The sequence below is a fragment of the Salmo salar genome, chromosome ssa12, assembly GCF_905237065.1.
Source record: "Salmo salar chromosome ssa12, Ssal_v3.1, whole genome shotgun sequence".
Lineage (NCBI taxonomy): Eukaryota > Metazoa > Chordata > Actinopteri > Salmoniformes > Salmonidae > Salmo > Salmo salar.
The window spans coordinates 53,650,831-53,677,934 of record NC_059453.1 but is presented as its reverse complement, the minus strand read 5'-3'; the positions used below and the strand labels follow the sequence as shown (position 1 = coordinate 53,677,934).

Below are 27,104 nucleotides of genomic sequence, written 5' to 3'. Positions count from 1 at the left end.
AAAGTATTTCTGCCGTTGCGAATGTCAGACTCCACTCTGTGAGGCACATTGATCTGCAAGTTCAGCATGTTGAGATTGTAGACTCCTAAATTGATAGTGCAGGGTGTTTTGGCAATTTTACAGCTAACTAGCTACTTTATATTGTCTTTGGTATTATTGTGTGTAACTACGTTCGCTTGCTAGCCAGCCAGCCCATCTAGAGAGCATATCATTGTGGATTTTGAAGTCAACTTGAGGTGATTTCCACAACGATTTTCCAATTTGCTACCAACCTTATTAAAACGGCAAGATGAAACATTTGTTCACAGAAAATATTGTTGTAATATTAGTGTTATTTAACAGTAAATAAGGAATGATTGGTTTTGGTTCGATTTTCCTTAATCTTTTATTTTTATTGGCCAGTCTGAGATATGGCTTTTTCTTTGCAACTCTGCCTAGAAGGCCAGCATCTCGGAGTCGCATCTTCACTGTTGACGTTGAGATTGGTGTTTATTTAATGAAGCTGTACTATTTAATGAAGCTGCCAGTTGAGGACTTGTGAGGTGTCTAGTTTGAGAAACAGACAATCTAATGTACTTGTCCTCTTGCACAGTTGTGCACTGGGGCCTCCCACTCCTCTTCCTATTCTGGTTAGTGCCAGTTTGCCCTGTTCTGTGAAGGGAGTAGTACACAGCGTTGTACGAGATCTTCAGTTTCTTGGCAATTACTCGCATGAAATAGCCTTCATTTCTCAGAACAAGAATAGACTGATGATTTTCAGAAGAAAGATCTTTGTTTCTGGCCATTTTGAGCCTGTAATCAAACCCACAAATGCTGATGCTCCAGATACTCAATTAGTCTAAAGAAGGCCAGTTTTATTGCTTCTTTAATCAGGACAACAGTTTTCAGCTGTGCTAACATAATTGCAAAAGGGTTTTCTAATGATCAATTAGCCTTTTTAAAATGGTCAACTTGGATTAGCTAACACAACGTGCCATTGGAACACAGGAGTGATGGTTGCTGATAATGGGCCTATGTAGCTATTCTATTAAAAATCAGCTGTTTCCAGCTACAATAGTCATTTACAACATTAACCATGTCTACACTGTATTTCTGATCAATTTGATGTTATTTTAATGGACAAAAAGTGTGCTTTTCTTTCAAAAACAAGGACATTTCTAAGTGACCCCAAACTTTTGAACTGTAGTGTATGTTTGATTAAAAATGTGTGAAAGAAGTTGTTGTTAGGCTATTGATGTTTCTCCTGCTGACTTTGCTTATACAGGAGGAATTGCAAAGGGAACCCAAATTGTCTTGTCGGTATTGGGGAACATGCCTGGTTGGGAGAGATCGACGAGAACACCTTCCACAACATTGACGATCCAAACTCGGAGCGCCGGGACAAGGTAGGCATACCTCCACAACATTCACCATGAACACATCTGCAAGGATGTGCTCCTGCCTGTTTGTGAATCCACATTACTTAGTTCTACTTCAAGTTAAAATGTCTGCCTTTTGATCTGCACTGATGTGGAAACACTGGATGAGTAAGAGACAAGTTTGTTTGTACTTGTCCATCTCTTTCTTTCTCCCTCTTAGAACACGTTTGTGGGTCTGACAAACCTGGGCGCCACGTGTTACGTCAACACCTTTCTGCAGGTGTGGTTCCACAACCTGGAGCTGCGTAGGACCCTGTACCTGTGTCAGAACACCAGGGCAGAGGAGCACGACATGGACTCAGGTGTGCCAGCCCTCAGAGATCAGCCCAACTGTATAGATGACCTCAGGTAAACCCAAATTGTAGAGCTGAAACACAATTTTCCCTTTCTCAGACTACGAGCCTCGCAGCATATGTGAACACCTGCAGTACCTGTTTGCACTGCTACAGAACAGCAACAGAAGGTACATTGACCCCTCAGGGCTGGTCAAGGCTCTGGGGCTGGACACAGGACAACAGCAGGTAGAGCCCAATTATCTTTTTACATGTACTGGAAAGTCTGTGTGAAGAGTTCACAATGTTTGGAAGAAGCTTATTTGTTTTGATAGTGGCTATAGGAGGAAAACAAATAATACAATTTTAAAATTGAAACTGTGTTTTTATTTTACTCTTTCTTTCTCCCGCCCTGTCTTCTTTCCTTTCACTTTCAGGACGCTCAAGAGTTTTCCAAGCTCTTCCTCTCGCTATTGGAGGACACCTTATCCAAACAGAAGAACCCAAACCTGCATAATGTCATCCAGCAGCAGTTCTGTGGCCAGATGTCTTACGTCACTGTGTAAGCCAGGACTACATTCACCCATCAACTTTAATCAGACTTAAATAACATTCTAACAACCTAGTTGTAGTTTTATTTGTTAGAATTTGCAATCTTCAGGTTGCCACGAGAGATGTCCTTGTCCTTTCTTGCTTTATGGCTGGGTTTTATAAAGTCAAGCGTCTGACTATTTTGTACTTTGATATCAGTGGTGGTGCCAGTCAGAAATGCAACAGGATTTAACAGTCTTTTATTAGCATCATAAAGGCAGATGGAAAAGTGCTGTGTCAGGTTAACTGGACCGTCCATGTCAGGCCGGACACTAGGCTTTTTAACTAGAGGTTCTGGCTTTGGCTGCAAAGGTTATCCTTTTATCCGAGCCACGCTTTTGCCATGTATGATTTTTGGATCAAGATCAAAACGTATTTGCACTACCTTGCTTTTTGTTGTCTTAAATCAACCCAGACTTCTACACAACACCGATACATTTCAAACCTCTGCAAAAAAAATACAAAATAAATAACAGGTGCAGACTTTGCACTGGTACGGACACTGAGTAAACCTGTCCCTGAGTGTTTCTCTGTCTGGCTTTACAACACAGGTGTAACCAGTGTGGTCGTGCTTCTCCTCTGCCGTCCCGATTCTATGAACTGGAGCTCAACATCCAGGGCCACAAGAACCTTACAGAATGTGTCACAGAGTTCCTCAAGGTAACCATTCATTATGACATCAGTTCCCCAAGGTAACAATGAAGCCATAAGACTGCTAAATAGCTAACAAAATGTCTACACAGATTCTCTGAGTTGACCCTTGGATTACATTTTTTGTTTTTGCACAGTCTCTATGCATACTCACAGGACTCTTCACACTCTTGCACACTGACACTTCAACACACACACACACACACTCCATTTGCTCGCACACACATTTATACTGACTAGACACACACTCGCATACAAATAATCATATACGCTGTTGCTACTTTGTTTATCAAATATCCTGATGCCTAGTCACCTTACCACAATAATATCTACCTCTATCGCTCCAGTATCCCTGCACATTGTAAATATGGTATTGGAACTGGCCCTGTGTATAGCTTACTCACTAGTCATGTCTTTTTTTTATTTCTTATTTTTATTTGTGTTACTGCATTTTGGGGTTTAGAACTTGCAAGAAAGGCATGTCCCTCTACTTGTGCACGTGACATTGAAACTTGAAACATTGTATAATGACATCAATGTTCCCGATGGTATTACTGCATTTTGACATCAGAGTTCTGCAAGTAACAATTAATTATGACATCAGGGTTATATCTCCTGGTAATAGCGGAGCTGCATAAAGATCGCGCCCGGCATAGGCCAAGGGCCACCCACCAAAAACGTGTTGTTCCGTGACCCAGAAAACGGAATTGCAAAATTTCGGCTACACTATGTAGATAATGTTATGAACATGAATACTGTGCGATTCAAAACATGTCAAATAATCCCATTTTTATTTCATCAAAGTTATGATATATATACAGTACCAGTCAAAAGTTTGGACACACCTACTCATTCAAGGGTTTTTCTTAATTTTTACTATTTGACATTGTAGAATAGTAGTGAAGACATCACAACTATGAAATAACACATACTATGGAATCATGTAGTAACCAAAAAAGTGCTAAACAAATTAAAATATACTTGAGTCTTCAAAGTCGCCATACCTTTGCCTTGATGACAGCTTTGCACATTCTTGGCAATCTCTCAACCAGCTTCACCTGGAATGCTTTTCCAACAGTCTTGATGGAGTTCCCACATATGCTGAGCACTTGTTTGCTGCTTTTCCTTCACTCTGCAGTCCAACTCATCCCAAAGCATTTCAATTGGGTTTAGGTCGATTGATTGTGGAGGCCAGGTCATCTGATGCAGCACTCCATCACTCTCCTTGGTCAAATAGCCCTTACATAGCCTGGAGGTGTGTTTTGGGTCATTGTCCTGTTGAAAAACAAATTATATTCCCACTAAGCGCAAACCAGATGGGATGGCGTATCGCTGCAGAATTCTGTGGCAGCCATGCTGTTTAAGTGTGCCTTGAATTCTAAATAAATCATTGACAGTGTCACCTGCAAAGCACCATCACACCACCTCCATGCTTCACGGTTGGAACCACACATGCCGAGATCATCCGTTCACCTACTCTGTGTCTCAAAGACACGGCGGTTAAAACCAAAAATATCAAATTTGGACTCCTCAGACCAAAGGACAGATTTCTAGTGGAAGCCTTAGGAAGTGCAAAATGAACCCTAAGTCACTGTGTGTTGGATAGGCAATGACTTGAAAAGACTACAAGCTCCAGATTTCCCACTTCCTGGTTAGATTTTTCTCAGGTTTTTGCCTGCCATATGAGTTCTGTTATACACAGACATTCAAACAGTTTTAGAAACTTCAGAGTGTTTTCTATCCAATCTACTAATAATATGCATATTCTAGTTCCTGGGCCCGAGTAGTAGGCCGTTTAATTTGGGTACGTTTTTCATCCGGCCGTGAAAATACTGCCCCTTACCCTAGAGAAGTTAAGGAGAAGTGTATCTATAATTATTTGAATAACAGTTTAATATTTTAGCAACGTTTATGATGAGTATTTCTGTAAATTGATGTGCTCATTCACCGGAAGTTTTGGGAGGCAAAACATTTCTGAACATTACACGCCAATGTAAATTTTTGGGATATAAATATGAACTTCATCGAACAAAACATACATGTATTGTGTAACATGAAGTCCTATGAGTGCCATCTAATGAAGATCATCAAAGGTTAGTGATTTAATTTTAGCTGTATTTCTCGTTTTTGTGACGCCTCTCCTTGCTTGGAAAATGGCTGTGTGGTTTTTCTTGTCTCGGCGCTGTCATAACATAATCTAATGTTATGCTTTCGCCGTAAAGCCTTTTTGAAATCGGTCAGTGTGGTTGGATTAACGAGAAGTGTATCTTTAAAATGGGATTTAATAGTTGTATGTTTGAGAAATTTGAATGATGAGATTTTTGTTGTTTTGAATTTGCCGACCTGCTATTTCACTGGCTGTTGAATAGTGTGTACCGTGGGTGGGAAGCTAGCGTCCCACATTTCCCAGAGAGGTTAATATGGACTTGGTCTTTGACCAAATAGGTATATCTTCTGTATCCCAACCCTACCTGGTCACAAAACAATTGATTGGCTCAAATGCATTAAGAAGGAAAGAAATTCCAAAAAATAACTTTTAGGAAAGCTTACCTGTTCATTGAAATGCATTCCAGGTAACTACCTCATGAAGCTGGTTGAGAGAATGCCAAGAGTGTGCAAAGCTGTCAACAAGGCAAAGGGTGGCTACTTTGAAGAATCTCATATTTTTATTTGTTTAACACTTTTTTGGTTACTACATGATTCCATATGTGTTATTTCATAGTTTTGATGTCTTCACTATTCTACAATGTAAAAAATAATACAAATAAAGAAAAAGCCTTGAATGAGGTGTCCAAACTTTTGACTGGTACTATATATATTTTTTTTCTTTACTTTTTACTCCTTTTTCTCCCCTATTTCGTGATATCCAATTGGTAGTTAGTCTTGTCCCATCGCTGCAACTCCGGTACGTACTCGGGAGAGGCGAATGTCGAGAGCCATGCGTCCTCCGGACCACAACCCTGCCAAGCCGTACTGCTTTTTGACACACAGCTCGCTTGACCCGGAAGCCAGCCGCACCAATGTGTCGGAGGAAACTCCGTCCAACTGGCGACCATGTCAGCGTGCATGTGCCCGGCCCGCCACAGGAGTTGCTAGAGCGCGATGGGACAAGGACTTCCCGGCCAAACCATCCCCTAACCCCGACGACGCTGGGCTGATAGTCTAGCTGCCTCATGGGTATCCTGGTCGCGACACAGCTCGGGATCGAACCTGGTTCTGTAGTGATGTCTCTAGCACTGCGATGCAGTGCTTTAGAACGCTGCGCCACTCGGGAAGCTGCAAAAGTTATGATATTTAGCATCGCAAATCACAGCACATGTGCTCCGATGTTGCTATGTTTCATCATGGTTCCTTTTTTCCCACGCTGGCGCACAGAACTATTTGTGTGTTCGGTGTTCGTCCTTGCATCAGCTCAACCAACACGTTACCTTCACAGATCCAGATGAACCCCGAAACTAGTAAATATGTTTCAACTGTGTACATGGATTTTCTCTGTTAATATAAGACATTTTGGCAGCTGTATTTAGCCTACAAGAGCCGTCATTGCTCTTACCTGCAAGCCACACTAAAGATATCACAACGTTTGCTAGCTAACACAGCTCCAAAATAAGCAAGGACCTGACAACTAAGTAAAGCGCTGTTCTGGCGTCTCATAAAAATCTATTCAGCATGTTTCAACAGCTTCTTACAGTTTAAAAAATCAACATTTGTGAGGTGTTCTTTATTTTTATCATCCTGTGAACTCCCTGCAGGAGGAGAAGTTGGATGGTGACAACCGCTACTTCTGTGAAAGCTGCCAGAGCAAACAGAACGCCGCTCGACGCATCAAACTGCACAGCCTCCCACGGGTACTCAACCTGCAGCTCATGCGGTTCGTTTTCGACAGGTCAGTTTGATTCATTCATTCCGTCTGTAGTTTTGTAGTCTCCAGTGTACCACTCTTCACTACCCACCCTGAGTAGTGGCCATATATCAGTGGTGTTGCTGAATGTTGTCTTTCCTCTTCTGGTTTCCAGACAAACGGGTCACAAGAAGAAGCTCAACACCTTCATCAGTTTCCCAGAGCAGCTGGACATGGGCCCGTTTCTGGAGGAAAAAGGTATTGCCAGCCTCTCAATGGCAAAACACGCTGTCCTCGATCTATACATGTGACAAAATAATTAATGATGAAGACGGATAGCTCGTCATCTTCTACACTCGGGCACGCCTACCCATGACCTATTTCCCCCTCTTTTCTTGTGATGATTTAAACCCCTCTGGCAAAACAAAGTAGGTATCATACATTGCAACACATTCAAGAGTACAAATACAACATTTCATGACTCTACGTGCATATTTGGTGATATATAAAGACTGCCTTACTTCCTACATGTGACCAAATGTACTGTTTACATTCTTTAATTATTCTAGCTACGACCGACTCGTCACTTTGAAAATCTCTCTCGAATTAGGTCAAGGAGGCTAGCATTTGTTTATTTAGTTTCCATGACACCCATACGTACAAAAGCCAACTAGGATCAAATGAAGAAATTTGTTTTCCTGCTGGTAGATGGAGACCTTTTAATTATGCTAAATGAGAGAATAAGTTTCTTACCTGGCTGATTTGGAATCCTACGCAGACATTGCGATTCAAGATAAATTGATTCAATATAAATAACTGTTGACATATTAAACCTATACAAATGAAATGCATTACTTTGCTGTATTACAAATGATTTCCATTTGATTCTCTCTTGTTTAAATGCCATTTATGGTGCAGGAGACAGACATATTTTACCTTTAAAAATGACCAGTAGATGGCAGTATTGACCTAATATGGGAAGCTGACACCCTCAGAAGGTCAGTTCAATTCACAATTGTAACCAGGAACACGGTTCATTAATAAAACAGAAAGAAAACTGGAGACCGCTGCTAGAGACCTCGTGTCACATGTTAATACAGTAAGAAAATATCACAACAGAGAATTGTCACTTGGCACAGCGTTATTTATAGGACACCTTCAGCTAAACAATCAGTTATGCAGTGGGCAGTGACGAGCGTAATTTTTTTTCATTTTCTTTGATTGCAATTAAATGTCGTCCAGGAATAGCCCATGTTGCGCTACATGACTGAAGTTCTGTGAGAAAGTATTTTTGACAATGGTGTAAGGGTTGTTCCATTTGATTTAAATCACTTTTTACTGCACCCCTTTTGATTTGAATGAAACTTTCTATGCATATTTGCCCATGGTACAAACGGTCTAAAAGTACATTTTTCGACTTGTGACCCATTTTGCATACCCCACCATACCATGAGACATCCATGCCTTCATCACTGGAAAAAATAAACGATTGACATTGATATCAATTTGATATTCTATTTCTTTTTAGTTTTATATTAAGTAATTTTTTTACCTTTCACAAATTATTTGATGCGTAAAGTCAGTTTTGTTTTTCATTTTTGCATATGTTACTTGGATCCTATTTTGCATAATCTGAAGTGTGTTGTGCCCGCCATCGGTTGAGACACAGCATGTTCTTGAATACAGGGTGGGTGTCATGTTTTGGCTGATAAATGTTTTAAAATGTGAATACAATTCAAATGTTCAACTTTCAAATGGTAGCACAAAGATGGTTGGAGGTCCACACATCCGAGATACTGACTTGAATGGGAATATAATTTGTTTAAAATTAGACTGTCAATCTGCCATAGGAAAACTATTGAAATCATAAAAATATAGATAATCGAAGAGACATTACCATTTATGTCTACATTCAATGGTGGGTGGAACGGCGGCCATCTTTGTGGTAGTAATTGCAAGTAAAAAATGTAATTCAAATGTAAATGATTTACTAGCTAAATTTCAGTGGTCTGAAGGGTTATCTCCATTCTATCAATGATATTTCTGTGATTGAAATGACACCCATCCTGAATTCAAGAGTATGCTGTGCCTCAGCCGATGACGGGCACAACACAAACGCCTCAAATGTCAAATAAGCTACATATGTGAAAATGGTAAAACATATTTTACGCATTTTTTTAATGTAATTTTTATTGAAATTATACAGTAGTTTGACAACCCTGTTTTGTAAGCTTTTTTAAATATATCAAACTCAACCATTTATCTTTTCCAGTTATGAAGACATGGATGTCTCATGGTAGGGTGGGGTCAAAAAGTGAATGAAATCAAATGGAACGACCCATGGTAAAGGCTGCAGACACACATAATCCATGCTGTGGAAAGTTGGTTAGTCTGTGTGTGTGTGTGTTTGTTTGTTTTTTTGGGCCTCTTTGGGTGACGTCCCCAGAAGATGAGAAGTGTGTGTACGAGCTGAGTGCGGTCCTGATCCACCGCGGGGTCAGCGCCTACTCGGGTCACTACATCGCCCACGTGCGAGACGCCCGCACCAGCGACTGGTACAAGTTCAACGACGAGGAGATTGAGAAGATGGAAGGCAAGAAGCTACAGCTGGGCATCGAGGAGGACATCGGTGAGCCACCCTGAGTCCCTGCTCCTCCCTTCCTTAGTCCATATGTACCCCCTTCTCCTCCCTTTTCTTTCCCTTCACTTCCCTGAATTGTAGCAGTATTGTTTTGTAATACATCTTGGTTAAAAATGGACAGTTGTTTAGTTGTAAAAGTCCCACCATTTCCACTCTTGATCACTTTGTCTCTTATACGCATTCTCTGCTGTTCTTATGGTCTTTCTCCAGCCGAGACGGTGAAGTCCCAGACCCGTAAGCCCAAGTGCAGTAAAGGATATCACTGCTCCAGAAACGCCTACATGCTGGTGTACAAATGCCAGAGAGAGGAGGACACTGACCCCATGGAGACCAACGTTGAGGTGCCAGGTGAGGATCTAACTACTGTACTGCGCCTGGTGATTACTGTAGTACAATACATTATGTGCAAGGTAAGAATTGAGCTAGCTAAAGGGCTGCAGTGTGTACAGACCTTTGACATACTTGACTCAAATAGTCAACAAGTCAACACCCCAGATAAAAATAGTTAAGAATAAATGTATAGGTGGTAAAAGGTATTCTCTAGTAAGGTTATTCCCTAGTGAACTGTGTAGTTCGATATTCCCTGCTTTTGTAAAATTGGCTAAATGTGCATGGTACACTACTTGTTGCTGCAGAGGCCTTGTGGTTAGAATGTTGTGGTTGTATGACCTTTGAACCCAGCGATGGGAGCTGTGATGTCAGTGGGAGCCCTCTATCTGTGCCAGGCTTTCTGGAGAGGCTGGTGGACCGAGACAACAGGAAGTTTGAAGAGTGGTGCCTGGAAATGGCCGACATGCGCAAGCAGAGCGTCGACAAGGGCAAGGCCAAGCACGAAGAGGTGAAGGAACTCTACGAGCTTTTACCTGCGGAAGACGGTTGGTAAAAACATTACCCCAGACATATCACAATATGGTAGTAGTTCTATGTTCATGATGTTTAATGCCAGTGTTTTCCACTAGCGCTGGCTGTCAGCTAAACCGACTAATTTTCAGCCCATGACTTTTTCCATTTAAATTAACTACGCTACTTTTCAATTCGCTAGTCAGAAAAAAGTCAGCCAAACCCCCTTGCAAGAATGAACGATATGCATCTTCTAGCGATCTATTGATAGGACAGGCGCCTGTTAGTCACTAAGTGAGCGACAAAAGGGAAAGACTGAAACTAGCTTGAGTCTATCTGTCCTGCCTCCCGGTGCCTGTGGGCAGTGTGATTTGTGTGTGCTGTGGTTGGTTGCAGTCTAATTTCTTTACACTGAGGAGGGGGGAGCATGATGCTCCTTCATCATCTCTGTGAGTGAATTTCAAGACTCTACAGTGTGACCATTTTACTCGCCTATGTGCCTAAAAATAAATGTGCGAACTGAAAATGTATGAGCACGTGCGCGTTGTGATTTTTATAGCAAAAAATACATCTGGAATTGTTTTGAGATGGATATACCATGGATCTTTTAGCTATTTTGAATTGTAGGACCCCTTTTAGGTATAAAAAAATTAAAATAAAAAAATGATTTGATAAAACATTGAATTTGTCCTTTACTACTATAGCATATATAAGGCTGCACATCTGGCTGTGATTGGGAGTCCCATAGGGCGGCGCACAATTGGCCCAACGTAGTCCAGGTTTGGCCGGGGTAGGCCGTTATTGTAAATAAGAATTTGTTCTTAACCGACTTGCCTCGTTAAATAAAGGTTCCTTTTTTTTTTTATAATTAAAAAATATAAACGCATTGAATAACACATTCATAAATGGTAATAAAAGACAGTCCTATATCTAGGAGATATAACAAAGCTCAGGAAATATATTGTAATTTTTTACACATTTCACCCCTTATTTTTGTTGGCACAAAACTACCTCCATACTTCCATTTATTTGCATGGGTTACTTTCAGACAAGTCCTGTGACTTGTGGGGGTTTGTAGAGCAAATCGGAGAACACCATGGTGTTCTTGAGTCACCCTTTTCCATAATGGGGTCATATTAGTTTGTAGCTCAAACGGTTTGGACGCTACAGACAAAGTTGGCACATCAGCATTGCCGACTTTGTACAATTCCCGTGGCACTTGTGGGGGTTCTAGAACAAAACGCTACAGACGTTTTCGTGAGAAGACCGATTTTCAGGGTGTCTCATTGTCTGACAAACACCTCTGTAGCTTGGCTACCTTCCACCACAGATGCAGATGGTCAATGTAGGTGGATGCAGTGGATTGAGACTCAGCTCATGCTAAACACCTTATATTTCTAGCTTAAACTGACAGATTTTAATGGGGATTATTTATATTACTTAAAATCCAACTGTGCGTCAATCTAAAAGACCTTCACTTGAAAAACGAGAAAAAAATGCAATAGTACTCTTTGTCTCTTGAGAAACCGTAGCCACTTCCTCAAAATATTCAGAATTATTCTAACATAAGGTCTTACATGCTGACCAGACCGCTCGCGCGCATGTTGATTTTGTCCACCCACACCAGGCGCGATCAGGACACGCAGGTTGAAATATCAAAATGAACTCTGAACCAACTATATTAATTTGGGGACATTTAGCTAGCTAGCTTGCTGTTGCTAGCTAATTTGTCCTGGGATGTAAACATTGGGTTGTTATTTTACCTGAAATGCACAAGGTCCTCTATTCCGACAATTAATCCACAGATGAAAGGGTAAACCGAGTTAATTTCTAGTCATCTCTCCTCCTTCAGGCTTCTTTGTCTTCTTCTTTGTATGGCGGTGGCAACCAACTTTAAGGTGCATTACCACAACCGACTGGAGTGTGGACCTCAGTTCATCTTTCAATCACCCATGTGGGTATATGCTTCTATAAACCAATGAGGAGGCGGGACTTGCAGTGCGTTAAGCTTCACAAATAGAACCAAGTTCTATTTTAATGCCTGGCTACGCAGACGCTCGCGAGCAGCGTGGGTGCAATGATTGAATAACATGCATGTGTACATTTATTTTGCAGGGCATGTGTCTCGAGCGGTGTGGTCAGCATTTTAGTCACACAATTTTACTTGTAACTAGGATGTTTGGTGTAGTATTTCTCAAGTGAGAAAATTCGCATGAAAACGATTTTCTCGTTGAATGACAACAAACACTTAATTGAGGAATCCCTACTGTTGATCACAGACGAAGCGGCGTAGACTTCGGCTACCAAAGTGTAGTGTGCACGAACAGCCGACAAAACCCTTGCCGAAGACCAAAACAAACAAAAGTCATACAATGTCATCATAATATATGCTCTAACCGTTTTGAATGGGAAGCATGCGGACGCCTTAAGTGGTAACAAATGAGTACAAATCCACTTATTGTTTTCTGGCACGTTCTTCTATTTTATGTTGTGTTTCATATAGCAGCCACGTTTGATTTATTTTTCAAGATAATGTAGGCAGACTTTAGTCTCGAAGACGGGTTTAATGTTTTTACTTCGAAAACAGTCCAGATCATCTAGGCCTAGACGATTTCCGAAACGACTAACAATACACCGAATTCATACATTTTCAGTAATTTAAATTAGGGCTGGGCGATATGACGATATATCGTGTGACGATAGACGGTTTTCTATCGTTTCATATTATGCTCTATCGTTTATTTAATTGTCGCAAATCACACTCTTTACGGCAATATTTTTTTGTCAATTAGACAACGTTTTGCGTGCCGTGTGGAAGGAAATTTGCAACACAAACTAACATGGAGGAGAGTGAACGTGACACAGAGCACGGAGACACGGAGCTCGTACCTAAAAGAGGGGCTACTTCGGTCACATGGACGTGGTTTGGGTATGAAAAGTCTGACACGGACCAGAAAACCATCCTCTGCCAAATCTGCCGCAGGCCGGTCCCGACAACAGGCTCAAACACCACTAACCTCTTTTACCACCTACGCAAGGAACATGTGAAACAGTACGGAGAGTCTACAGATGAGACCCAAAAAAGTTGAGTGCTCAAAACAAACCCCTGACTCAGACATTGCAAGAAGCTTTTTCCCGCGGCACACCATATTGCAAAGAATCACGAAGATGGAACGAGAACAGCTGCCGTTACAACCTACATCTGCAAAGACATGGCCCCAATTTACACGGTCGAGAAACAGGGGTTTCGTGAGTTAGTGCTAACACTCGACCCAAGGTACCAAATGCAAATTGATATGTGACACGTATTAATGCCAAATTAACATGCAAAACAGGCAAGCCCCCCCCCACCCACCATTTAAAAAAAATATATATATTTTAGGCTTATTTATTTTGTTTGCAACTATAGTTGCTGTTTTCTATTTACCCTTTTAGATTGTATACATTCATATTTTGTTACATGCTTAATTGAAAATTTGCACAAAGGTTCTAAATAAAATGAGAAATACTCATATTTTATTAAGTACCATTTTTATTTGTTGAGTATAATTCAAAATGTAATAAGAAATAAGCCTTTACATGTGGTCATTTTAGATAAACTATTTATTAATTGAATTTACTGAAAATGTGCTATATCGTGATATGTACAGTTATCGGGATATGAAATAACTTATATCGGGATAGGAGATTTTGGCCAAATCGCCCAGCCCTAATTTAAATTGTAAAGTCATGTCTTTCTAAACACAATACCACAACAAATGTTTCCAATCTGGAAGATAAGTTTGATCAAGTATTTAATAATTTTGCTGTGTATTTCGGGTTGGAATCAAGGCATTTGAATGTCCTGGAGGCCACCCAAATATGTCGTTGTGCAAACATTTTCGATCCCGGGGGGAAAGCCACCCGTGTACACTTGCGAGATCTTACACTTGCAGTGTACATTCGAATCCCCCATGGGGTGCAGAAAAACTAGTTGAAATGTGGACTCGCATTTATTGCGGTATTGTGTTGAGAAGAAAAGTGCAATCATCACCTTGAAAATGAAGATTATGGGCTCAATTCAATCCAACCCCCATTGCGGTATTTACGCAGTCGCTCTTTTTCCAATGTTCAAATTAACTCACAGATTAGTCTTGGGTACTGTATTAAAAACCTACAACTAATACAAGGGCGAGGTATGCTTTCACTTTTAGAAGTGTCAGGATGGGCTGAAATATTGTAAATAAAGGCTCAAAAGTAAAGAGATCTGTCCCATGTGGGATTAGAACACACAACCATTGAATTATGAGCCATCTGTTTTAGCAGACAGCGCCACCAACCAGTAAATACGAGTTGGCTCTGTGCAGGCCAGTGCAGTTCTTCCACACCGATCTCGACAAACCATTTCTTTATGGACCTCGCTTTGTGCACAGGGTCATTGTCATGTTGAAACAGGAAAGGGCCTTCCTCAAACTGTTGCCACAAAGTTGGAAGCACAGAATGTCATTGTATGCTGTAGCGTTAAGATTTCCCTTCACTGGAACTAAGGGGCCTAGCCTGAGCCATGAAAAACAGCCCCAGACCATTATTCCTCCTCCACTAAAACTTTACAGTTGGCACTATGCATTGGGGCAGGTAGCGTTCTCCTAGCATCTGCCAAACCCAGATTCGTCTGTCGGACTGCCAGATGGTGAAGCGTGATTCATCACCTAAGAGAACGTGTTTCCACTGCTCCAGAGTCCAATGGCAGTGAGCTTTACACCACTCCAGCTGAAGCTTGGCATTGTGCATGGTAATTTTAGGCTTGTGTGCGGCTGCTCGGCCATGCAAACCCATTTCATGAATCTCCCGATGAACAGTTCTTGTGCTGACGTTGCTTCCAGAGGCAGTTTAGAATTCGGTAGTGAGTGTTGCAACCGAGGACAGACTATTTTTACGCACTTCAACACTCAGTGGTTCTGTTCTGTGAGCTTGTATGGCCTACCACGTCACGGCTGAGCCGTTGTTGCTCCTAGACGTTAACACTTTTTTAACGGTTTGAGCTAGAGACAAGTGGTTTGCTTAATAGTAAAGGTGCAACCACGGACACGAAGCTTTGTTTGTTTCTATGGCAGAGGCTGTGTGGTACAGCTACGCCTAATCAGACTTGCCTGTGCTAATGGTTCTCACAGGTGAAGTAAAATGATACAAATGACTTTGCTTGTGATGCGCGCCCCTCAAATGATACTGTAACAGCCTGAGCGAACTGGACATGAAACAACGATACAGATGTGAACGTGCCTGCCATTCAATGTATTATCTTTGCTGCGCTGGTGCTCCCAAGTCAAAATTCCATGTGCATTCCACAGGTCATGTTTTATAAGTGAGTGTTACACAAATGTATCAAGATTATGTTCTCGGCACACCAGTTGAAAACCACCAGTGTTGGGGGAAGCTACTCTGAAAATATAGTTTACCAATTACTTTACACTGTAACAAGTTAAGCTACTGTAAAGCTACCCCTTAAGAAACATATACAGTGCTGTGAAAAAGTATTTGCCCCCTTCCTGATTTCTTATTCTTTTGCACATTTGTCACACTTAAATGTTTCAGATCATCATACAAATTTTAATGTTACACAAAGGTAAACACAAAATGCAGTTTAAGTGATAATTGTATTTAAGGGGAAAAAGCTATCCAAACCTTCATGGCCCTATGTGAGAAAGTAATTCCCCCCCTTGTTAAATCATGAATTTACTGTGGTTAATCAAATTTTTTGGAAAGCTGAGTTCAATTTCACTAGCCACACCCAGGCCTGATTACTGCCAGACCTGTTGAATCAAGAAATCACTTAAATAGAACCTGTCTTACAAAGTGAAGTAGGCCAAAAGATCTCAAAAAGCAAGACATCACGCCACGGAAATTCAGGAACAGATGAGAAACAAAGTAACTGACATATATCAGTCAGGAAAGGGTTACAAAGCCATTTCTAAAGTTTTGGGACTCCTGCGAACCACGGTGAGAGCCATTATCCACAAATGGAGAAAATTTGGAACAGTGGTGAACCTTCCCAGGAGTGGCCGGCCTACCAAAATAACCCCAAGAGCGCAGCGACGACTCATCCAAGAGGTCACAAAAGAACCCACAACAACATCTAAAGAACTGCAGGCCTCAGTTAAGGTCAGTGTTCATGACTCAACCATAAGAAAGAGACTGGGCAAAAAATGGCATCCGTGGCAGAGTTCCAAGGTGAAAACCACTGCTGACCAAAAATAACAAAGGCTCGTCTCACTTTTGGCAAAAAAATATCTTGATTTGACGATCCCCAAGACTTTTGGGAAAATATTCTGTGGACTGACGAGACAAAAGTTGAACTGTTTGGAAGGTGCGTCCCGTTACATCTGGCGTAAAAGTAACACAGCATTTCAGAAAAAGAACATCATACCAACAGTCAAATATGGTGGTGGTAGTGTGATAGTCTGGGGTTGCTTTGCTGCTTCAGGACCTGGACGACTTGCTGTGATTGATGGAACCATGAATTCTGCTCTCTACCAAAAAATCCTGAAGGAGAATGTCCAGCCATCAGTTCGTGACCTCAAGCTGAAGCGCACTTGGGTTCTGCAGCAGGACAATGATCCAAAACACACCAGCAAGTCCACCTCTGAATGGCTTAAAAATAACAAAATAAAGGTTTTGGAGTTGCCTAGTCAAAGTCCGGACTTGAATCCGATTGAGATGCTGTGGCGTGACCTTAAAACGGTGGTTCATGCTCGAAAACCCTCCAATGTGGCTGAATTAAAACAATTCTGCGAAGAAGAGTGGGCCAAAATTCCTCCACAGCAATGTGAAAGACTCATTGCCAGTTATCGCAAACGCTTGATTGCAGTTGTTGCTGCTGAGGGTGGCACAACCAGTTATTAGGTTTAGGGGGCAATTACTTTGTCACATAGGGCCATGAAGGTTCGGACAGCTTTTTTCCCTTAATAAATAAAATCATCATTTAAAAACTGCATTTTGTGTTTACTTGTGTTATCTTTGTGTAATATTTACATTTGTTTGATCTGAAACATTAAAGTGTGACATGTGCAACAAAAAAAAGAAATCAGGAAGGGGGCAAATACTTTTTCACAGCACTGTAGTTTACTTAACTAAAGTTACTTTTAAAAAGTAGTTTACTATATCCAAACTGCTTCGGATTTTTTTTTAATCAGACTACAAATTGCAAGAACAGGGTTCATATGTTTACAGAATGTAAAATTGTTTCAAGTGAGAATTAGGTAGGTCTGATACAAAAAAATTAAGGAAATTCTTGCCTACTTCACCCATCTTTTGTTTTAACAAAAAAGTAGTTTGTAGTTCCAGTTGGTAGCTACATGGCAAAAAAAAGTTAACTACTGTAAACACTACCTAGATTTGACTTTAGTTCAACTAACACCAAGCTACTGCAAAATGTAGTTAAATTACTAGTTGTACTACATGTAGTTCTTTACTCCAGCACTCCACTGCAGTAGGCTTGTCAATATGAATGCTAGTTTTAATTTGAATTTTTAAAAATCGCATGTTATCAACACTAGCCAGCCTGTTGCTGGTATGTTCACTATTGAAGGTTTACTTTTGTAAATCACTTTCCCTAAAATAAATAATCTCAGCGAGTGGATGGATGAGTGCTTCTTTTTGCTCTGCAGTCTGCACAGCTCCCGTGTGCAGTGCATCAACGTATGTACTTCTTCAGAATGAGAAGTTGTGACATACAGGGAGTGTGGTGGGGCTTTGAAGACCAATCATATTGCTCAAATACAAATAACATGACTTTTCCGTGTGTTGTCTTCAAAGGTTTTCAATGGCAGACTGTGACTGATCAGGTACATGTCGCTAAAACCGCATTATAAACTGGGTGGGTTGAGCCCTGAATGCTGATTGGCTGACAGCCATGGTATATCAGACCGAACACCATATGTACGACAAATCATAATAAATTTTTTCTGCTCTAATGATGATGGTAATCAGTTTATTATAGCAATAAGGCTCCTCAGGGTTTTGTGATATATGGCTAATATACCACGGCTAAGGGCTGTGTCCTGCCTATGAATAGCCCTTAGCCGTGGTATATTAGCTATATACCACACTTCCCCTCTGGCCTTAGTGCTTACACAACATATTTTGCAGATGTTATTTATGTGACAATTTTTATTTGATGTCGAACTGGAACGCAAAATGCGCTGAGAATTTACTGGTCCGGTCGGGCCAGTGAATGACGAAATCCACCAGCCTAACATGTTTTTACTGGCCCGGGCCTGTGGGTCATTGTTAATGTCAGACCCTGCATGTTTGTGTTTCTCTTCCAGGCCAAGAGTATGAGTTTGTGCCTCTGGAGTGGCTGAAGAAATGGCTGGATGACTCGACGGTCACCAAAGAAATCGACAACGGCAACTTCCTGTGTTCTCACGGTAAACTGCACCCTGACAAGGTGGGGGAGGCCAAGAGGATCTCTGTCAAAGCTGCAGAGCTTCTCTTTGACAAATATGGAGGAGGACCCAGGCTAGATGGTAAGAGCCATTGCAATGGCTGACGTGCAGTGGATAATTCTCGGCTCCTCTCTGCAACCTCTGACATCTTCTGTGTGTGACCCTGTGTGTCCAGGCTCAACTCTCTGTGAGGAATGTGTGGGGCAGAGATGCAGAGTGCTGCGGCTAAAGAACCAGCTGGCCGAGGATTACAAAGAAGTCACCAACCTTGTCAAGTGCCCGCCCAAAAGGTAACCGCTGACTCCTTCAGATTCATGGCAACATTTTGTGTCCGTAAAATGGTTGGTCAAAATAACCATAACTTTGTAAGTAGGCGGAATGCACTTAATTAAAAAAATTAAAAAAAATAAAGTTTAATACTGCAGCTAGCAATTGTATCCTGTGCAAGTGTGTGTTCTTACGTCTCACCCCTGTCCGACAGTGATGAGGGGTACTGGGCGGGCAAGACGTCTCTGCGGAGCTGGAGACAGTTGGCCTTGGAGCAGCTGGAGGAGGATGAGGAGGAGACCAAACACAGCAACGGCAAAACCAACGGAGAGGGACCAGAGATCACTGCTACTAAAGGTACACAAACCAGCAGAGATCACAAATCGTACAACTTGGAAAAGGACCAGTTATCACGATGACTGAAGGTGGAGTAGAGAACTCCACTATTATTATTAGAGTCAGGTGAGACATAACATGCGTTCCCCTCTTTGTGCAGAGATCATGAGGATTATTGCTGTCTGATTCTTGTCTTTATCAAAGCATTGCCCACTGTTTGACTATTGCTGTCTGTTTCCAGAGTACGGCCCGGAGAACCTGGACGGAGACGAGGAGGAAATGAAAACCTTCAACGAGGACATCCTCTGTCGGCACGGCGGTCTGAGTATCCTGGAGAGCGAGCGGCGGCTGGTGACTGAGGAGGTGTGGTCCAAACTGAGGGTGTACTTCCCCAAAGCCCCCCAGTTCACCCAGCTACAGGAGCCCTGTCAGCAGTGCCTGGTAAGAAGGGACGGACGGACGGATGTGGTGAGAGGGATTAGAGATACTGTATAAAAAACATCTCTCCCTACTCTTGTCTTCTAGCCTTGTGAAGAAAAAAAAACAATTAATGGGCAGCAGATAGCCTAGCGGTTAAGAGCATTGTCACTAACCGTAAGTTCGCTGGTTAGAGCCGTCTAGGTGGAAATTCAGTTGTGCCCTTGAGCAAGGCACTTAACCCTAATTACTCCTGTAAGTCGCTCTGGATAAGAGTGTCTGCTAAATGACTAAGATGTGAATGTGTTAACTGTGTGATATCCCTGTGTTTTCTTGTAGAGGCTGGAGCGAGAGGGGAAGGAGAATGAGGCTCTGAACAGGATGATGGCATCAGAACAGAAGAGCTCCCTACTCAACCTCTTCCAGGAGAAGAACAGGCCCACACTCACCAAGTGGCCACAGGTAATAACAGTAGGTAGTACATGGCTAATAACAGGTAATAACTGCTAGTACACTGGTAATAAAATGGCCAACGACTGCTGGAGCGCTGGTAATAAAATGGCCAAAGACTGCTGGGACGCTGGTAATAAAATGGCCAAAGACTGCTGGGACGCTGGTAATAAAATGGCCAAAGACTGCTGGGACGCTGGTAATAAAATGGCTAACGACTGCTGGAACGCTGGTAATAAAATGGCTAACGACTGCTGGGACGCTGGTAATAAAATGGCTAACGACTGCTGGGACGCTGGTAATAAAATGGCCAAAGACTGCTGGGACGCTGGTAATAAAATGGTTAACGACTGCTGGGACGCTGGTAATAAAATGGCTAACGACTGCTGGGACGCTGGTAATAAAATGGCTAACGACTGCTGGGACGCTGGTAATAAAATGGCTAACGACTGTTGGGACGCTGGTAATAAAATGGCTAACGACTGCTGGGACGCTGGTAATAAAATGGCCAAAGACTGCTGGGACGCTGGTAATAAAATGGCCAAAGACTGCTGGGACGCTGGTAATAAAATGGCTAACGACTGCTGGGACGCTGGTAATAAAATGGCTAACAATTCCTTCCTTCAATTCTTAGAGTAAATATACTATTGGATGAACTGAATATATATGTTGTTGACATACTGATGAACCCCATCTTTGTTTTAGGAGACAGATATTCTCTACATAGTTCCTCTGTTTTTTGTGGACGAGTGGAGAAGGTTCATCAGGTAAGTCCTTTCCAAATCCAACCGTTTGGATGGTGAAGCAGTCCAAAAAAAGTCAGATGGCATGAATGACTCTCTCTCTGTCTTTCTGTGTGTGTCTATAGGAGGCCCACTAAGACCACCCCAGTGTCTAGCGTAGGGAACAGTTTGCTCCTATGTCCACATAGAGGCTTCATGTTCACCTTCGACTCCATGTTAAAGGGAGACGCCCAACAGTGAGTGACTTCACTGACCTCTGACCCCTCTTGACTCAAGTTGTTGTGTTTTATACAGCACCTCTCTGGTCTTTATCATCCATCCCTCCTGGTCTCATGTTGTGTGGTGTTCCCTCTGCACAGTATAGCTCTTCTCTGGCCCGACGAATGGGAGGTGATCAGCAGACACTTCCTGGTTGATCAGCCAATCTCCATCTGCCGGATCAGCGAGGCCACGCCCAACGGCTCCAGTGTGGAGTACACCACCCAGCCTGGTGAGATTTGAGCCCACGTGATTTCCCCTCGACTGTGTGACTGTTGGTGATTTGATTCTTTGAGATCTCCAGAGGAACTCTTTGAATGGGTTGTGTGAGAGTTGTTTGTGTGTTTCCAGAGTTGTGTAGGGACTGCAGAGAAGGCTTCATTTTCCAGCAGCAGAGGGACATGAGAGAGTATGCACAAGCCACAGTCTACGTACGCAAGGTCATAGACGACAAGAGGGTGAGTCTCTTTCTCGCTCCCCCTTCTCCCTCTTTCTCTCTGTAGTAAATGGTTCTTGTCAGTGTAATATGTAAATGGTATGAATCTCCAGAGAAGAATACAACTCGTGTCTTCCTCTGTAGTTGAAGGATGCAGCTCCTGAGATGAATGTGAGCGGGTCGGAGGCAGAGGATGAGAGGGAGGAGCCTGTTGCTAAGGTGGATGGAGAGCGAGACCCTGATTTCAGCCAGGTAGGATACAAAACGCTCGCCTCAGTTACACTTTCTATGGCTCATAAGTCTCTAAGAATCGAATGTTTGAGTAGTTTTGTGGAAACTCTAAGCCATTTACCAATAATGTAAAAGTGAGAAGCCCTTTAGAGGATGATTGACATGGAATATTGCCCAATGTTGCCCTTGCTTCCTGGTCACATGACCCTCTGTCCAGTCAGAGGACGGGGCAAAGCGTCAGAAGCTGAGTGACGGCACCGTCAGTGCTGCTGCAAGTCCCGCCCCCATGGCCAGTGGTGGCAAATCGGGGATCAGGAGGAGCACGAGGCACAGGAAGCTCCGGGGAGAGAAAGCACTCATCGTCTCAGCCAATCAGACGCTCAAGGAGCTGAAAATACAGGCGAGGGATTCATAATATATCCTCCTTTGCACCACACTGAATCTATTCATTCCTGATCCTAACTCTGGTGTGTTGTAATGGTCCTCCCTCAGATCATGCACGCCTTCTCCGTGGCCCCGTTTGATCAGAACCTGTCGATCGACGGCCGGTGTCTCACGGACGATTCTGCCACCCTCGGCAGCCTAGGAGTCATCCCAGAGAGCGTCATCTGTCTGAAGGTACGAACACTCCCCATTTTAGATTATGAACTTGAACTTTTTGTTGAAAGATGCGCCCGGTGTTGGACAGATGGGTCTCTAATGGGAAAGTGAAAACGTCGTCACGTGATTACTGGAGACGATCAGCGAATGCAGTTGCTCATTCCTGAATCTGTGTTTTGTCTTTTTCTCTCAGGCTGATGAACCCATAGCAGATTTTGCAGCAATGGATGATGTTTATCAGGGTATGTTTATTTTCATCTCTTTCAATAATTTTTTTTCTCCCTTTTGTTCTTTCGTACACCCGGAAATTCCTTCTTCGCATTTGCCTATGAATAAAAATATCCTATTTTCAAACAACTGTTTCTGTGTTCTCTTCTCAGTGTGTATGCCTGAAGAAGGATTTAAAGGTAAGGATATTTTCTGATACTATCATGCTTAGACAATGGTCGTGACTGAGTACCCATACTTGCGTCCTAAATAGTAGTCCATTTGAGTAGTACGTGACATTTCTAAAATCGAGAGTACTTTAAATGCCTGGATGTCATACTAATTTTGGCTTTGACAACAGCTGATAATCAGGTATGCCACCACTGGCCATGGGGGCGGGACTTGCGGCAGCACTGACGGTGCCGTCACTCAGCTTCTGTGTGCTACCGAAATTCACCAATAACCCGAAACAACAATCGCACACAACGCATTCTCAGTATGCGAAAATATAACTTTTTAGTATGTACAGTGGGGGAAAAAAGTATTTTATCCCCTGCTGATTTTGTACTTTTGCCCACTGATAAAGAAAGGATCAGTCTATAATTTTAATGGTAGGTTTATTTGAACAGTGAGAGACAGAATAACAACAAAAATATCCAGAAAAACGCATGTCAAAAATGTTATGAATTAATTTGCATTTTAATGAGGGAAATAAGTATTTGACCCCCTCTCAATCAGAAAGATTTCTGGCTCCCAGGTGTCTTTTATACAGGTAACGAGTTGAGATTAGGAGCACACTCTTAAAGGGAGTGCTCCTAACCGCAGCTTGTTACCTGTAAAAAAGACACCTGTCCACAGAAGCAATCAATCAGATTCCAAACCCTCCACCATGGCCAAGACCAAAGAGCTCTCCAAGGATGTCAGGGACAACATTGTAGACCTACACAAGGCTGGAATGGGCTACAAGACCATCGGCAAGCAGCTTGGTGAGAAGGTGACAACAGTTGGTGCAATTATTCGCAAATGGAAGAAACACAAAAGAACTGTCAATATCCCTCGGCCTGGGGCTCCATGCAAGATCTCACCTCGTGGGGTTGCAATGATCATGAGAACGGTAAGGAATCAGCCCAGAACTACACGGGAGGATCTTGTCAATGATCTCAAGGCAGCTGGGACCATAGTCACCAAGAAAACAATTGGTACCACACTACGCCGTGAAGGACTGAAATCCTGCAGCGCCCGCAAGGTCCCCCTGCTCAAGAATACATATACATGCCCGTCTGAAGTTTGCCAAAGAACATCTGAATGATTCAGAGGACAACTGGGTGAAAGTGTTGTGGTCAGATGAGACCAAAATGGAGCCCTTTGGCATCAACTCAATTCGCTGTGTTTGGAGGAGGAGTAATGCTGCCTATGACCCCAAGAACACCATCTCCACCGTCAAACATGGAGGTGGAAACATTATGCTTTGGGGGTGTTTTTCTGCTAAGGGGACAGGACAACTTCACCGCATCAAAGGGACGATGGACGGGGCCATGTAACGTCAAATCTTGTGTGAGAACATCCAGGGCGTTGAAAATGGGTCGTGGATGGGTATTCCAGCATGACAATGACCCAAAACACGTGGCCAAGGCAACAAAGGAGTGGCTCAAGAAGAAGCACATTAAGGTCCTGGAGTGGCCTAGCCAGTCTCCAGACCTTAATCCCATAGAAAATCTGTGGAGGGAGCTGAAGGTTCGAGTTGCCAAACGTCAGCCTCGAAACCTTAATGACTTGGAGAAGATCTGCAAAGAGGAGTGGGACAAAAAATCCCTCCTGAGATATGTGCAAACCTGGTGGCCAACTACAAGAAACGTCTGACCTCTGATTACCAACAAGGGTTTTGCCACGAAGTACTAAGTCATGTTTTGCAGAGGGGTCAAATACTTATTTCCCTCATTAAAATGCAAATCATTTTATAACATTTTTTACATTCGTTTTTCTGGATTTTTTTGTTGTTATTCTGTCTCTCACTGTTCAAATAAACCTACCGTTAAAATTATAGACTGATCATTTCTTTGTCAGTGGGCAAACATACAAAATCAGCAGGGGATCAAATACTTTTTTCCCCCCTGTACATTGTCGAAAATAGTGTTTTAAATGCCTGGATGTTATTCTAATTTCGGCTTTTCATCTAGTAGAATTTGATGCACACTTTTCCACGATTCATTGGAAGAGGTGGGCTGCGGATGATAGGTGGCTTATCATAGGCCCTAAGTTCTCTTCATGTAGCCAAACAACATAACATGGCTACTTAGCAGTCATTCTCATCTTGATCAGGGCTTTAGTTTATTATGTTGCTGTCCAGTGGTTCTGAATTTGCGATTCAACAGACTCCATATTTTTTTTCCTTCTGTGCAATAGCCTTTTGATTTCAAACGTTTGTATGTACTAGGATATTTTATTTCATATATATATATATATATATATATATTTCAAATATATGTGTGTGTATATGTTACAGCACTTTGATTTCACTAATAAACATGTTGAAATGGAACCAAATGATCTTTCTGTCTTCAGTCCTTTTTACAATAGGATAGATTGGCTATATGGGCTACGGTATAGGTCAAATGTGATAATCCTTCTCAGGCTGGTTATAGGTAGACTATTACACCTTCTTATTCTATTCAGAGTTTGGAGAAATGAATCTAATTGGCTATTATCAGGCTGGTTAATGCGATGCATATCTGTTGAATTTGGAAAAATCCACCTGCACTCGGCCCCGCCCCACCTGCTCAGCCAGTCACGAGCCGCTACTGCGTTGCGGCCGTGGCATACTTTTTACTAAATGGTATGTGCTAAATAGTATGCGACGATGAGTACATAGTATGCAGTTTAAGTATGTGGTACGCTGGTATGGGTATTCGGACATGGTCAATGTCTACATGCTTGACCTGCAGTATGTGGAGCTATGTTAAATTTGACCAGATTTATTGATTGTATGTCAATGTTGGTAAAACATGCGTATGTATCCATTTAGGGACTGGGCTTCTTGGCCACTGAAGAGAACACAAGTCGCTGCCCTCGAAGCGGACTGAAGCTGGACAACAAGAATAAAATGCTTGAATTAGTGTCCATGAATGGGGGAAAAAGTGCTTTAATTTTTTTTCTTTTTTAAACTGTGACTATGTTGCAAACCCTTTCTTTATCACAAAAGTAGCGGCTGGCTTTTAATATTTAAAGACGTTTATGCATTCTCTGGGACTTTGTGGTCACGCTCTCTTTGCCCGGACTGTGAGTAGAAACGGGTCATTAGTTGAGTGGCATCTTCCAATATGGAGCCCAAACTTCTCTCTTCTGTCTGCTTCCGTAGGCTTCTGAGAGGATAGGCCCAGTCATAGGTGCCCATTTTATTTCGATTGTAGGACAAAATTTTCCTTGAATTTTACAAGAGAAATGTTTTTGTTCAATGGAAGCTTGTGGTCATATTTAAAGAATGCATAATACATATTTAAAGAATGCAAATGTTAAATATTGAAAATTGTAACTGTTTGGTGGTTAAACAACCTCAACAAAGTTAACAAAATACTCCCTTGTGACATTTAGGAGAAGAAAATATGTATATTTCTTAAATGAGTAAAAAAAAAAAAATGGAAATTTAGATTAGATTGTGCTGACGTCAGAAACAGATGCAGGCCTTGGTGTGAGCTGTTCTTTTCTCTAATTTCATATGGGCAATAAAGTTATGTTTTCTTCTAATTTGAATGTACAGATTCTCACACATTGTTTTGGACTTGTTTGTGCACTGTAGGAAAATACAATGGGCGGTTTCCCCGACACAGATTAAGCCTAATCCTTTGTCCTGGAAACCGCCCCTCTGACCACTGATATTGGATTAAGTAAGTATATACTCACATTTTGTAATTCATTCTCTAATATACACAGTAAACCAAGTCGATGTATTGTACTGCAGCTACAAGAGCGGATGGTTGGTGTTTGTAGTTTTAGTACTACTATTTGCATAATTTGTTTTTGCAATTGAAGAAAAAATTATTTCACTCTAATTTAAATTTCTCATAAGTGAATAAACATTGAGCGCATTAGAGTTCTCCCTAAGCACTGATCTTGAAGTATTTGTGGCCAAAGAGGGTAAACTGGTCCCAGATCTGTGTCTTTTTAATGTAATGATTTAACGAAATGCCTTTTGGAGAATGCGCAGTTTGTAGGTCGAGCAGTGTGTTTGGAAATGGGTCTGTCAACAGAAGTGTATGGAAAGCTGATTCAAATTACATTAAATGTGGAGAATGATAGGCTACATTTGCATCTGTTGGCAATCAAAAAGGCTATTAATTTGTATGCCATAGCAGGCTACTGTAGCCTACCATTTGATACAATAAATATATTGAAATGATATCACTGGAGCCATTGCAAGTCAATTTGTGCCACTTGTGTAGCCTACCTGGAGCTGGCAAACGGATTTAATAAATAGCCTATAACTCA

At 42.0% G+C, this 27,104-nt stretch overlaps 1 protein-coding gene across 2 annotated transcripts in view; it reads left to right on the top strand.

The window, feature by feature from the left end:
- usp48 (ubiquitin specific peptidase 48) overlaps nucleotides 1–27,104 on the top strand; it is a 30,044-nt gene extending 2,940 nt beyond the window's left edge. The window contains exons 3-27 of one of the 2 annotated variants that reach the window (XM_045692013.1): nucleotides 1,265–1,385; nucleotides 1,579–1,720; nucleotides 1,812–1,939; nucleotides 2,128–2,252; nucleotides 2,833–2,941; nucleotides 6,685–6,818; nucleotides 6,949–7,031; nucleotides 9,223–9,402; nucleotides 9,625–9,762; nucleotides 10,140–10,289; nucleotides 18,558–18,758; nucleotides 18,853–18,967; nucleotides 19,159–19,301; nucleotides 19,522–19,721; nucleotides 20,037–20,159; nucleotides 20,853–20,914; nucleotides 21,016–21,126; nucleotides 21,250–21,380; nucleotides 21,500–21,606; nucleotides 21,729–21,836; nucleotides 22,033–22,215; nucleotides 22,308–22,433; nucleotides 22,609–22,657; nucleotides 22,796–22,822; nucleotides 25,645–27,104. In XM_045692013.1, coding sequence (XP_045547969.1) covers nucleotides 1,265–1,385; nucleotides 1,579–1,720; nucleotides 1,812–1,939; nucleotides 2,128–2,252; nucleotides 2,833–2,941; nucleotides 6,685–6,818; nucleotides 6,949–7,031; nucleotides 9,223–9,402; nucleotides 9,625–9,762; nucleotides 10,140–10,289; nucleotides 18,558–18,758; nucleotides 18,853–18,967; nucleotides 19,159–19,301; nucleotides 19,522–19,721; nucleotides 20,037–20,159; nucleotides 20,853–20,914; nucleotides 21,016–21,126; nucleotides 21,250–21,380; nucleotides 21,500–21,606; nucleotides 21,729–21,836; nucleotides 22,033–22,215; nucleotides 22,308–22,433; nucleotides 22,609–22,657; nucleotides 22,796–22,822; nucleotides 25,645–25,667 — 3,019 coding nt within the window. In that variant the 3' untranslated portion in view covers nucleotides 25,668–27,104. Of the gene's footprint in view, nucleotides 1–1,264; nucleotides 1,386–1,578; nucleotides 1,721–1,811; nucleotides 1,940–2,127; nucleotides 2,253–2,832; nucleotides 2,942–6,684; nucleotides 6,819–6,948; nucleotides 7,032–9,219; nucleotides 9,403–9,624; nucleotides 9,763–10,139; nucleotides 10,290–18,557; nucleotides 18,759–18,852; nucleotides 18,968–19,158; nucleotides 19,302–19,521; nucleotides 19,722–20,036; nucleotides 20,160–20,852; nucleotides 20,915–21,015; nucleotides 21,127–21,249; nucleotides 21,381–21,499; nucleotides 21,607–21,728; nucleotides 21,837–22,032; nucleotides 22,216–22,307; nucleotides 22,434–22,608; nucleotides 22,658–22,795; nucleotides 22,823–25,644 lie in introns of both variants that reach the window. The other variant, XM_014131879.2, reaches the window with a different exon arrangement.